The sequence below is a fragment of the Carlito syrichta genome, unplaced genomic scaffold (genome assembly GCF_000164805.1).
Source record: "Carlito syrichta isolate Samal-C Ts95f unplaced genomic scaffold, Tarsius_syrichta-2.0.1 Scaffold314790, whole genome shotgun sequence".
Classification (NCBI taxonomy): domain Eukaryota; kingdom Metazoa; phylum Chordata; class Mammalia; order Primates; family Tarsiidae; genus Carlito; species Carlito syrichta.
In genome coordinates this window covers 158421-170580 of record NW_007258886.1, presented here as the reverse complement: position 1 = coordinate 170580, position 12160 = coordinate 158421, and the positions used below count along the sequence as shown (strand labels likewise).

At 39.5% G+C, this 12160-nt stretch overlaps 1 protein-coding gene across 1 annotated transcript in view; it reads left to right on the top strand.

The window, feature by feature from the left end:
• Nucleotides 1-12: 12 nt before the first annotated feature.
• Nucleotides 13-12160, top strand: part of PPM1D (protein phosphatase, Mg2+/Mn2+ dependent 1D) — a 61856-nt gene continuing 49708 nt past the window's right edge. Inside the window, exon 1 of the mRNA XM_008071913.1 lies at nt 13-697. Coding sequence (XP_008070104.1) covers nt 241-697 — 457 coding nt within the window. The 5' untranslated portion in view covers nt 13-240. The remainder of the gene's footprint in view (nt 698-12160) is intronic.

The following is a 12160-nucleotide window of genomic DNA, read 5'->3' as shown; positions in this document are numbered from 1 at the left end:
GGCGGAGGACGCGCAGTGCGCAGGCGCGGCTGCTCGGCTCCCCTCGCCCCGGCGCTCCGGCCCAGTTCTCGCGGACAAGTCCAGACATCGCGCGCCCCCCCCCACCACTCCGGGACCGCCCCCTCCCCTGTCTCGGCGTCGTCGAAGATAAACAATAGTTGGCCGGCGAGTACGGAGTGTGTCTCCCGCCGCAGGACTCGGCGGGCTGCGTGGGGCCGGCGGGATCCCGGCCGGCCGGCCATGGCGGGGCTGTACTCGCTCGGAGTGAGCGTCTTCTCCGACCAGGGCGGGAGGAAGTACATGGAGGACGTTACTCAAATCGTGGTGGAGCCCGAGCCGACGGCTGAAGAAAAGCCCTCGCCGCGGCGGTCGCCTCCGCAGCCGTTGCCGCCCGCTCCTCCCGGCCGCGAAGTCTCGGGGAAAGGCCCAGCGGTGGCAGCCCGAGACGCTCGCGACCCTCCCTCGGACGCCGGGGCCTCGCCGGCTCTCGGCCGCTGCTGCCGCCGCCGCTCCTCCATCGCCTTTTTCGCCGTGTGCGACGGACACGGCGGGCGGGAGGCGGCACAGTTTGCCCGGGAGCACTTATGGGGTTCCATCAAGAAGCAGAAAGGTTTCTCCTCGTCCGAGCCGGCGAAGGTGTGCGCTGCCATCCGCAAAGGTTTCCTCGCGTGTCATCTCGCCATGTGGAAGAAACTGGGTAAGTTCCCGGGGCTTGTTGGGCGCCCGCCTCCTTTTCGCGTAGTTCGGGGCTTCGATGGCACCAGCGCGAGAGTGCTAGCCAAGTGCATTGATCCAAGTAGAAGATTTTGCAGTTGAGTTGCGTTTTCCTGGGTGGAGGTCCGGGCAGTGTCCTTGGGAAAGACAGGATTGCTGCCTCCCTGTAGTCGCTCTTCACTTTTTCCGCCCTCCAACCTTCAATGGGAAGCAGCCCTCTTCGCTGTTTCACTGGGGTGGCAACCAGCAGAAAAGGTTCGTTTGAAACCTGGCGCCAGATTTTGGCCAAAAGAGAAATTAAAGTCATGTTGCTGCCGGGGCCAGACGAAGGAAGCGGGAGATTACAAACACTGGAGTGTTTCCTTAGAATCTGTCATAATTTTGCTCTTGACGGTCTTGTGCCTCTCGGTTGCCTCCTACCGGTGGTGTCAGTTCTCCAAATTGACCCCGGGTGGCTGGCGGTTGGAATAAAGTTTAAGCTAATTTAGAAGGGCTGACTTGTAATCATCCGGCAATTTACAGTCTTGGAAAGAGTTCTCTTGTGATGATTGTGTCTTTAGGATGATAAGCTTGTACTGCCTGTGGAAAATGAAAGCGCGGAGGGTGTTGTTTACCACCTTTTTTTTTTTTTTTTTTTTTTTTGAGTCGCGGTCTCACCCCGTCCCCCAAGCTGGAGTGCAGTGACACGATTGTGTCTCACCTCAGCCTCCGGAGTAGCTGGGACTACCACCTCCGGCCAGTATTTTGAAGTGGGTGGTGGGGGAGGTCTTGCTATGTTGCCAAGTCTGGTCTCGATCTCCTGGGTTTAAGCGATCCTCCCGTCTTGGCCTCCTAAAGTGCTGGGATTACGGGCGTGAGCCACAGCTCCTAGCCTTGTTTACCTTTTAAACTGGCCCTATGCTAGGGGTGTATTTTAAATTCTGCCAGGGCTTTTCTTTCTTTCTTTCTTTCTTTTTTTTTTTTTTGAGATAATTACCTTAGCTAATTGCTTCAGATAGTTCTCATAAGTTCCTAGTTAAAAGTAACAAAAGTTAAGGAATTACTGTCTGCTAAGAAAAAGATACCTTAATTTCTAAAAAATTTGATGTAGTTGTAGTTTCATCTAAGTTTTAAATGTTTTGTAAAGCAGCCAGTATTTCTGTACCCAGGATATACAGTATTATCATACAGGATTATAGTTGCTTATCTATTGCTTTAAATAAGTGTCGTGGATCTTTGTTAGAGACATCTTCTGATAATTCTCTTGTGGAAAAAAACCTTGTTTATGGTAGCATAATAAAGTTGCCTTATTTTTAGCAGAGACAGACATAGAGAAGAGTGTTAAAAGATTTGTTAAATACAGAACATTTTTAGAAATATATTGCCATAGAGTTGCAGATGAGCTGGTTTCAAAGTCTGTTTTCCATTTGCTTGGCTTTCTGCCAAGAATTTTTTGATTGACTCAAAGACCAACCACTAAGCTTGTTGGAAGGCATTTCCTATCCAATTCCAGAGGGTCTCTATTATGGATTTATTTTGTTTTTGTGTAGGCAGGGTAGAGCTGAAAGCACTGCAGTATATTCTAGAAATATGTCATATTACTGACTGCAGGGCAACAAGAAGTGGACAGCAGGAAGAGGAAGATTAGACACAAAGAACTATTTAGAGTCCTATTTATTTTGCAGTACACTTGGAGCAACATGCATTTGCCATATGTTTGAACTTTAAGGATTAAGAAACTTTAAGGTATAAATTCTATTACATGGGCATTTTAAAAAATAAAGCAGGGCTCTAATGTTAAATGTGAACATGTATGTTTTTTACATACACAAACTTTTTGAATCAAGCTTTCATTCATACGAGGCATAGTTTAGAGGCTTATGCTCCTGAAAAATGTTAAAAGTTTAGCTCTGTACCACAGCTAAACTTTGGACTCTCTCCTCAAAACTTGAATAAAAAAAGAGTATACTAACTATCTGGGAGTCTTGACACAGGATATATAGGTTAAAATAATTTTTTCTTCAGTCTCAAATGCATAGGTGGCTCCTTGTTTTTTGTAAAATAAACTCTGAAATCTACAGGCCAAGTTCTTTCTTGTCCCAATTCAGCCTCCCTTTTCAACTGTGTCTGTTATCCAAGTGTCTAGTCACCTTTTTTCAGAGCACATTGAAATATTACGTTTACTTGGATTCTACCTCTTCCATCTCCCAAAAAGAAAACTCACACAAAAATATATTCATCATACAGACTCCAAGTCAATATGTTTTCTTCTTTGAAGACTTCTGTTTCTTTTGGAATTGAGCATCCTTTGTTTCCAATTTTGTAGTGCTCATTGGGTTGTAGTAGTAGTTCTCCAACTTTTTCTCAGAACCCTTTGTACTCTTAGGTTATTGAGGACTTGAGAGAGCTTTTATTTGTGTGTGCTGTGTATCTGCTGATATTTACCATATGAGAAATTTAAACTGACAAATTCTAAAAATATTTATTTAAAAACAATAAATTTATGTTACTTTTTTATGAAAAATCACTTTTTTTCAAAATATAGGTGGAAAAGGTGACATTTTACATTTTTGCAAATCTTTAATGTCTAGCTTCATAGAAGACAGCTGAATTCTCATATCTGCTTCTGTACTCAGTCTGTTGTGCTATATTTAATTGAAGTGTGTAAAGAAAAAGCAGACACATATACATATGTAGTAGGAAAAAGGAGAAGTATTTTATTAGTCTTTTCAGATAATTGTGTATATTCTGCAACAAATTGGTAGTTTTTTGAGGTTAGTTGAACTGGAATCTGAAACCTTATTAATGAACTTTTTATACTCTTACATTAAGCTCCATTGGTCTTTTTTGTACTTTGAATCTTTTATCCATGTGAGATTTTGTGACATGCTGCATTAGTCATTTGGAAAATAATGGTTTACTGAGTTAACATTTTCTGAATATTGACACTTTTTATTTTGCAGTATCAAATAAAATAATTGTTTGTTGACTGGGTGTGGTGGCTCAAACCTGTAATCCTAGCACTTTAGGAGGCTGAGGTGAGAGGATTGCCTGAGCCCTCAGGTTTGAGACCAGCCTGGGCAACTTGATGAGACTTCATCTCTACAGTAAATCAAAAAAATTGACTGGGCGTGGTAGCACGCCCCTGTAGTTACGGCTACTTGGAAGGCTGAGGTGAAAGAATCACCTGAGCCCAGCAGGTCGACACTGGGGTGGCCATGCACGTGCCATTGCACTCCAATCTGGGCCAGAGAGTGAGACTCCAACTTAAAAAAAAAAAGTTTCTTAAATATCACTGATCTCATTAGAAAAGTATTTAAGTATTGGGAAGCTATCTAGTTCACTGTGGTGGTCACATTTTCCAAAATGTAATTTTTTTCAAACAACAATTAGAAATTTATCATTGGAAGCAACTACTGTCAGTTCTTCTTGAATTGAAAAACTCACTGTTTATTTTGAAGAAAATGGTATACCAAATGCCCAAGTAATTCAGTTTACCAGTCTCAAGTAAAAATGATGACCCATGAACAATGTGGCAGTTCGTTTCATGACTTAATCACAAGTGCTTTTCCTCTAGATAGCCATAGTATGTAACAAAAACCTGTTATGTGCACTCCCTTTTTTTCATACAGAATATTAAAAGGATGTGTATCATGGGTTAAGATTTAATAAAATTAACTTATTGTTAAGGGACATTCTTAAGTGACAGTAGCTGGCTGGTTTTTTTGTTTTTGTTTTTGTTTTTAACTGTAAGTGGGTAGCTGTGATGAATACAATGACTAATAGTTCAGTTTGGTGCCACTGCCATGACTCTGGCCAAGGTACCAGCAGTTTTACCAACCACTGCTTTTGTACCATCAGTGCAAATGTCAGCACAGTGAAAAAGGCAAATAAACTTTTAGAACTGTTATGAAAATAGTTTTAGCGTTGTGGAATCCCTGTAAAGTTAGGCTGAGACCAGTACACGTACGAATGCTATGGTGTATGCTATAGTATCTGCTATCTGAGATACCAGTATGCTGTAGTGTCTGCCTCACAACTAAATCTTGAGGTCCTTGGAGGCAAAGATATTGCCTTACTTATCTTATATTTAATCCTCTTAGGATTGGCCATATAATAACCTTGCCTAGGGTAGCTGCTCAATGACCAGTTTTGCTTTAGTTGAATTTCTGTTGAGCGTAAAGATGAAATAAATTGGTTTTCTTACATTGTTTTAAATTTTGGAAATTTCTCCTTTTAAAAAATGTGGTAAAATACACATAACATAAAATTTACCATTTTATGTAGAATTTCATGACATTAAGTACATTCACAGTGTTGTACAACCATCACCACTATTGACTTCCAGAACTTGTTCATTATCCCAAATAGAAACTTAATACCCATTAAATAACTCCTCATTTTTCTCTCTCCCAGGCATGGGAACCTCTATTCTACTTTCTGTTGCTATAAATTTTTTTCTAGGCATCTCATTTAAGTTGAATGTCGGTGTTTATCTTTTTGTGTTTTGCTTGTTCCACTTAGCATAATGTCTTCAGAGTTCATCCATGTTGTGGTATGAGCAGCATTTCTTTTCTTTTTAAGCCTGAATAATATTCTGTTGGATGTGTGTGCCACATTTTGTTTATCCATTTTTCTGTTGATGGACATTTGTGTTGTTTCCACCTTTTGGATATTGTGAATAATGCTGCTGTGAATATTGGTGTACAATTATCTGTTTGCATCCAGTTTTCAGTTCTCTTGGGTATAAACCTAGAGGTAGAATTGCTGGATCATATGGTAATTCTATGTTTAGCTGTTGAAGGAATTGCCAAGTTCTTTCCACAGCAACTGCACCATTTTATGTTCCCAATAGCAAATACATGAAGGTTCTAATGTCTCCATATCCTCGCCAACACTTGTTAAACTTTTCCATTAAAAAAACCAAAACATTCTTATGAGTATGAAGAACTTTCTTACATTTTAAAATAACACCTTTCCGTCCTTACTAAATTCTTCTTGAATTACTTGATTAATATTAAGCCTGCCCTCTCTAATATCTTTCTAATGCTTGTATACCCTTCTCAAACTTACAAAGGAAAATTCACTTATGTGTTTATGTACAAACTTTTTTCTTTTTTTTTTTTTTTTGAGTTCAAATCTGTCACCCAGCTGGAATGCAGTAGCATAATCATAACTTACTGACCTCCTGGGCTCAGGCAATTCTCCCACCGCAGTCTTCAGAGTAGATGGGACTACAGGCGTGCACTGCCATACCTGACTAATTTTTCTATTTTTTGTAGAGGCACAGTCTCACTACATTGCCCAGGCTGTTCTTGAACTCCTTTGCCGAACAGTACCCCCGCCTCAGCTCTAAAAGTGCTGAGATTACAGGTTTGAGCCACCATGCCTGGTCAAACTTGCGTAAAATTTTTAAAATGACTTATTTTTGTCTTGAGATAGGGGGATTTGGTAAATATAGCATGGGATAAGAGCACAGATAAACATATTCTTTTTTTTTTTTTTTTTTGAGTTGGAGTCTCACTCTGTCGCCCAGGCTGGAGTACAGTGGCATACTTATGGCCACCTGCTGGCTCAGGTGATCCTTCCGCCCCAGCCTTCCAAGTAGCTGGAACTACAGGTGCATGCCACCGTGGCCCAACTAATCTTTTACTTATTTATTGTAGAGATGAGGTCTCCAAGTTGCCCAGGCTAGTCTCAAACCTGTGGGCTCAGACAGTCCTCTCACCTCAGCCTCCCAAAGTGCTGGGATTATAGGCATAAGCCACCGTGCCTGGCTATTGTTTTTTAAAAAGTAATTTTTCTCTTTTATTTTTATTCTTGATCATAAGGCTTAGTACATCTTTCATTTATGTATATTCACATATATGAGTTTACTGTTCTTTTATTATACTTGCCATCTAAAAAACAGTTTGAAAGTAAAGTGTGATCTCTGTGAGTCTTTGTAATTAGCCACAGAATTTGTAAAGGAATATGAAATGCAGAAGTTTAATTTGTTAATTTGGATTGAAGATGAGAGCATTCATTTTAAAAGAGTATGACCAAAAGAATTATAAAGAAGTTAGTCTTAACCTAAATTTTGGGTTCTAGGTTTGACAGATACTTTTTCTTTCTTTCTTTCTTTCTTTCTTTCTTTCTTTCTTTCTTTCTTTCTTTCTTTCTTTCTTTCTTTCTTTCTTTCTTTTTCTTTCTTTCTCTCTCTCTCTCTCTTTCTTTCTCTCTCTCTCCTTCTCTCTCTCTCTCTTCCTCCCTCCCTCCCTCCTTCCTTCTTTCCTTTTTTTGAGTAGGAGTCTCACTCTGTTATCCAGGCTGGAGTGCAGTGGCAAACTGCACTGCAGCCTTGATCTGCTGGGTTCAGGTGATCCTTCCATATCAGCTTCTCAAGTAGCTGAAACCACAGGCATGAGCCACCACGCTGGACTAATTTTTTTGATTTATTGTAGAGACGAGGTCTTGCCAAGTTGCCTGGGCTGATCTTGAACTCCTGGACTCAGGCAGTTCTCTCATTGGCCTCCCAAAGTGTTGGGATTACAGGTGTGAGCTACCACACCTGACTGGCTAATACTTTTTATATTTGAATTTAAAATGGAAAGAAACTGAAGGGGAGGGATGGGGGCAAGAGGGGAAAGGGGTTGGAAAGAAATCTGAATTTGAAGAAATCTCTTAAATTAGAGAATTTGAAACCTGTATCTTTATTTTAGTTTGGTTCTTCTCATTTTTTCTTACTATCGAGGACCTTCACCTTCTCATAAATCTCATAAATCACCTTCACCTTCTCATAAATCACATAAAACTTCTGGAGAAGTAATATGCCATATATTCAAATTCAAATTTATTTTTTCCATTTTCATTGATCAGTCATTATTTTTGATCAATATTAGGTAGTCTCCAGAATTGATATAATTTAGTGAAAAGAGAAGCAACTTAAATTGTAACTGGGTTCTACTTTATGCAAATAGAAATATATTTCTTTTAATCTTTGAACTATATTATGAAATATTTCATAAGTACAAAAAGGTATAGGGAATGATGTAATAAACACCCCTCATAACCCAATTTAAAAATAAAACATTACTCATATGAAGTCCCTTTCCTAACTGTTTTGTATCACATCCTTTTCACTCCCCATTATTTCACTGAGTATCTCTAACCAAAATATAGTACATTGTGCATGTTTTTTATAACTTGCAACTTGTAACTTACAAATAACATGTAGGTAGTCTTTCCCCCTTATATTGGTTTTGCTTTCTGCTATTTATTATCCTTGTTCAACCTCACAATAGTAAATGGAAAACTCCAGAAAGAAACAGTTCATATGTTTTTGTTTTTGTTTTTTTTGAGTTGGAGTCTCACTCTGTCGCCCAGACTGGAGTGCAGTGGCTACTCCTGGCCACCGCAGTCTCTACCTGCTGGGCTCCGGCGGATCCTTCCGCTCAGCTTTCCAAGTAGCAGGAACTACAGGCGTGTGCTATCACGCCCGGCTAATTTTTTTATTTATTGTAGAGATGACGTCTCACCAAGTTGCCCAGGCGGGTCTCAAACCCGCAGGCTCAGGCAATCTACTCACCTCAGCCTCCCAAGGTGCGGGATTACAGGCTGAGCCACCGAGCCCGGCTAGTTCATATGTTTTAACTTGTGTGCTGTTGTCAGTAGTATGATGAAATCTCAGCACTTTGGGAGGCAGAGACGAGAGGATTGCCTGAGTCCAGGGGTTCAAGCCCAGCCTTGGCAACTTGATGAGACCTTTCCTCTACAATAAATCAAAAAATTAGCCGGTTGTGGTGGTGCATGTCTGTGGTTCCAGCTACTTGGAAGGCTGAGGTAGAAGGATCTCCTAAGCCCAGCAGGTCAGGGCTGCGGTGACATGAGCCATGTCACTGCACTTCAGCCTGGGCAACAGTGAGGCGCCAACTCAAAAAAAAAAGTAAAGAAAACTCATGCCATCCCACTCTGTCAGACTGGAGACTTAATCATTCCTTGTGTAGTGTATATTTGCCTATGTGCTTCCTGTCTGTGAGTCAGTAGCTTGTTAGTCATTCAGTAACATCTCATTTATTGATTATTAGATCAACTGTTACAGTATTGCCATGCTTGTGTTCAGGTGACCCTTTCTTTACTTAATAATGGCTCCAAAGAGCAAGAGTAGTGATGCTGGCATTTTATAATTGTTCCATTTTATTATGTTACTTATTAACTTCTTACTGTGTCTAATTTATAAATTAAATTTTATCAGGGGTATATATGTGTAGAAAAAACATAGTATATGTAGGGTTTGGTGCTATCTGAAGTTTTATCCACTGGGGATCTTGGAGCATATCCCCTGTAGATAAGGGGGGATTTTCTGTATTCTGCATTTTGCTTTTTTGGTTCAGTATTGTATGAGATTTCTTCGTGTTGATACATGTTGCTCTAGTTTGTTCGTTTTCACTTATGGGTAGTATAAACATGCAGTGAATGAGCTTGGGACTTAGTTTTTCAACTATAAGTAAAAATACTGATGTTGGAATATTTTTGTATGTGTCTTTTTTGTCATTCACACGTGTGAAGGTTTCTCTGAGTTAGGGTTTGGCAGACTAAAGCCTATATAGGCCAAACTGGGCCATCACTAGTTTTTGCAAATAAAATTTTATTAGCGTACTGCCATGATCATTTATTGGCGCACTGCCATGATCATATATTGTCTGTAACTACTAGTATGCTTCAATAGCAGAGTTGAGTAGTTGTGACAGAGACTATATGTTTTGCAAGGCCACAAATAGTTCTCTGGTCCTTTATAGAAAAGGTTTGCTGACCCTGCTGTAGTGTACTAATAGGACAATTAATTGTTGGGTCATAGGATGTGTACGTGTTGGACTTAGATGTTACCAAATTCCTTTCCAAAGTATTTGTACCCATTTACTCCCCTGAAGAAGTGTAGGAGAGTATAGTTCCTCTACCTTTTTGCCAGTATTTAAAGGTTGTCAGACTGCATTTTATGTTAGACTAGTGGATATGAAATTATATCTCATTGTGATTTTAATTTTCATTTCCTTGATTACTAATGAGATTGATCACTTTATCTTTTTTTTTTTCTTTGAGACAGATCTTGCTCTGTCACCCAGGTTAGAGTACAGTGGCATGATCATAGCCCACCGCAGCTTTGAACTCCTAGGCTTAAGGGATCCTCCTGCAGCAGCCTCCTGGGTAGCTGGGACTACAGGTGCTTGCCACCACACCTGGTTACTTTTTTAAAAATTATTTTTATTTTTTTGTAGAGATGGGATCTTACTATGTTGCCCAGGCTGGTCTTGAACTGCCAGGCTCAAGTGGTGCTCCTGCCCTGGCCTCCCAACATTGTATCATGTTTATTTAGAACACTTCTGTGTTTTCTCTTTATGAAATATCTTCTAGTTTTTTTGCCAGTGTTAATATTGAGTTGTTTTCTTGCTGATTTATAGAAGTTCTTTATGTATTTTAGATACTAATTATTTGTTATAGTGGTAGCAGTTTTTAGTTTCCAGTTTCCAGTTTTTAGTTTGTCTGTTCACTTTGTGATGTTTATTAATGAACAAAAGATTTTAGATTTATTTATTTATTTGCTTGCTTATTTATTGAGCCAGAGTCTCCTCTGTCGCCCAAGCTAGGGTGCAGTGGCATGCTCATGGCCACCTCAGCATCAACTTGTTAAGCTCAGGTGATCTTCCACCTCAGCCTTTCAAATAGCTGGAATTACAGGTGTGTACTACCACACCTGACTAACGATTTGATATATTGTAAAGATGAGGTCTCATCAAGTTGCCCAGGCTGGTCTCAAACCCCTGGGTTCAGGCAATCCTCTCGCCTCGGCCTCCCAGAGTGCTGAGATTACAGGATTGAGCTACTACTGTGCCCAAAGTTTTACATTTAAAGTAGTTTTATTAATCATTTTATTTATAGTTCATGCTTTTTAAGATACTGTATGCACTCTTCTAAAAGGTATATGGTTTTGCTTTTCCCTATTAGGTCCCTCTAATTTTGCTTTTGTCCTTTATATATATGGGTCCAGTCCAATTTACTACAGTACACATGTAGTCAGTGGCTACACATTGCTATTTTTTTTAAAGCAACTTTTTACAGGTATAGTTGACATCCAATAAATGGTACATATTTAAAGTGTGCTGTTTGATAAGTTTTGGCTTGTGTGCATATATGCCTGTCAAATCATCATAGCAGTCAAGGTTATAAATGTCTGTCACCCCCCCAAACTTTCTTGTGACCATTTATAATTACTCTCTCCCACATTCCCCAATCTCCATTCCTAGACAACCACTGAGGTGGTTTCTGTCCTACAGATTATTTTGCTTTCCAAGAATTTTAAATACAGTCATGGATTGCTTAATGACAGGGATTTGTTCTGAGAAATGTGTTATTAGGAAATTTTGTGTTGTGCCAGCATTGTAGAGCGTGCTTACACAAAATCCAGATGGTATCAGCTGCTACACACCTAGGCTGTATGCTATGGCCTGTTGTTCCTAGGCTACACACCTATGCAATATGTTACTATACTGAATACTGAAGGCCAGATGTGTCCAACCTTTTGGCTTCCCTGGGCTGCAATGAGTAAAGAGGAATTGTCTTGGGCCACACATAAATTATATAATATAGTTAGTGTATATACATAAGACTTTTATTTTTGAAAATTTTAAATTATAAAATTGGTGGGAAATTTGACCTTTTAAAATTTTTATTTATTTTATATTTTATTTGGAGAAAGCAGGATTTACTAAGAGGATAGAAAAACTCCCACAGTGGGAGGGGACCTGAAGGGATTGCTGACCTTGTTTTTATAAAACTAATCTATCAATGTCTGGTTCAATGGAAGTGGTTGCAATTCTTAGTGAGTTCTCAAGGTGCTTGTCAGAAATGTTTGTTCAAACTTTGCTGTTCGTGTGCTTCATAATTCAGAATAGTTGCTAATAAATGTATGTGCTGCCAAAAAGTAATGTCATGAATAAAGCGTGATTATGAACTTTAAAAATGGAACTATACATGGGGTCACAAAGAAAATAAATGCCAAAAATCACATGGTTTTAAAAGATTTTGTGGGGCCATATTACTAGCTTTCCTGGTCTGGTTTGGACATGCCTGCTGTAGGCAGTTTTACAACAGTAGTGTTTGTGTATCTAAACATAGTCAATACATTGCACTACAATGTTGAAATGGCTATGATGTCACTAGGCAATAGAAATTTTTTGTTCTATTATCTTATGGGAGCACCAACGTATATGTGGTCCATTATTCACCAAAATGTGATTATGCAGTGCATGAATGTAAATGGAATCTTACAGTATGTACAATTACTTTTCTCAGCATAATTATTTTGTTTTCCTTCTTTTACTCAGCATAATTATTTTAAGATGCCTCCATGTTGTTGCATATAGCAATAGTTCATTCCTTTTTATTGCCAAGTATCACAATTTTTTTTATCATTGACCTGGTGATAGATTTC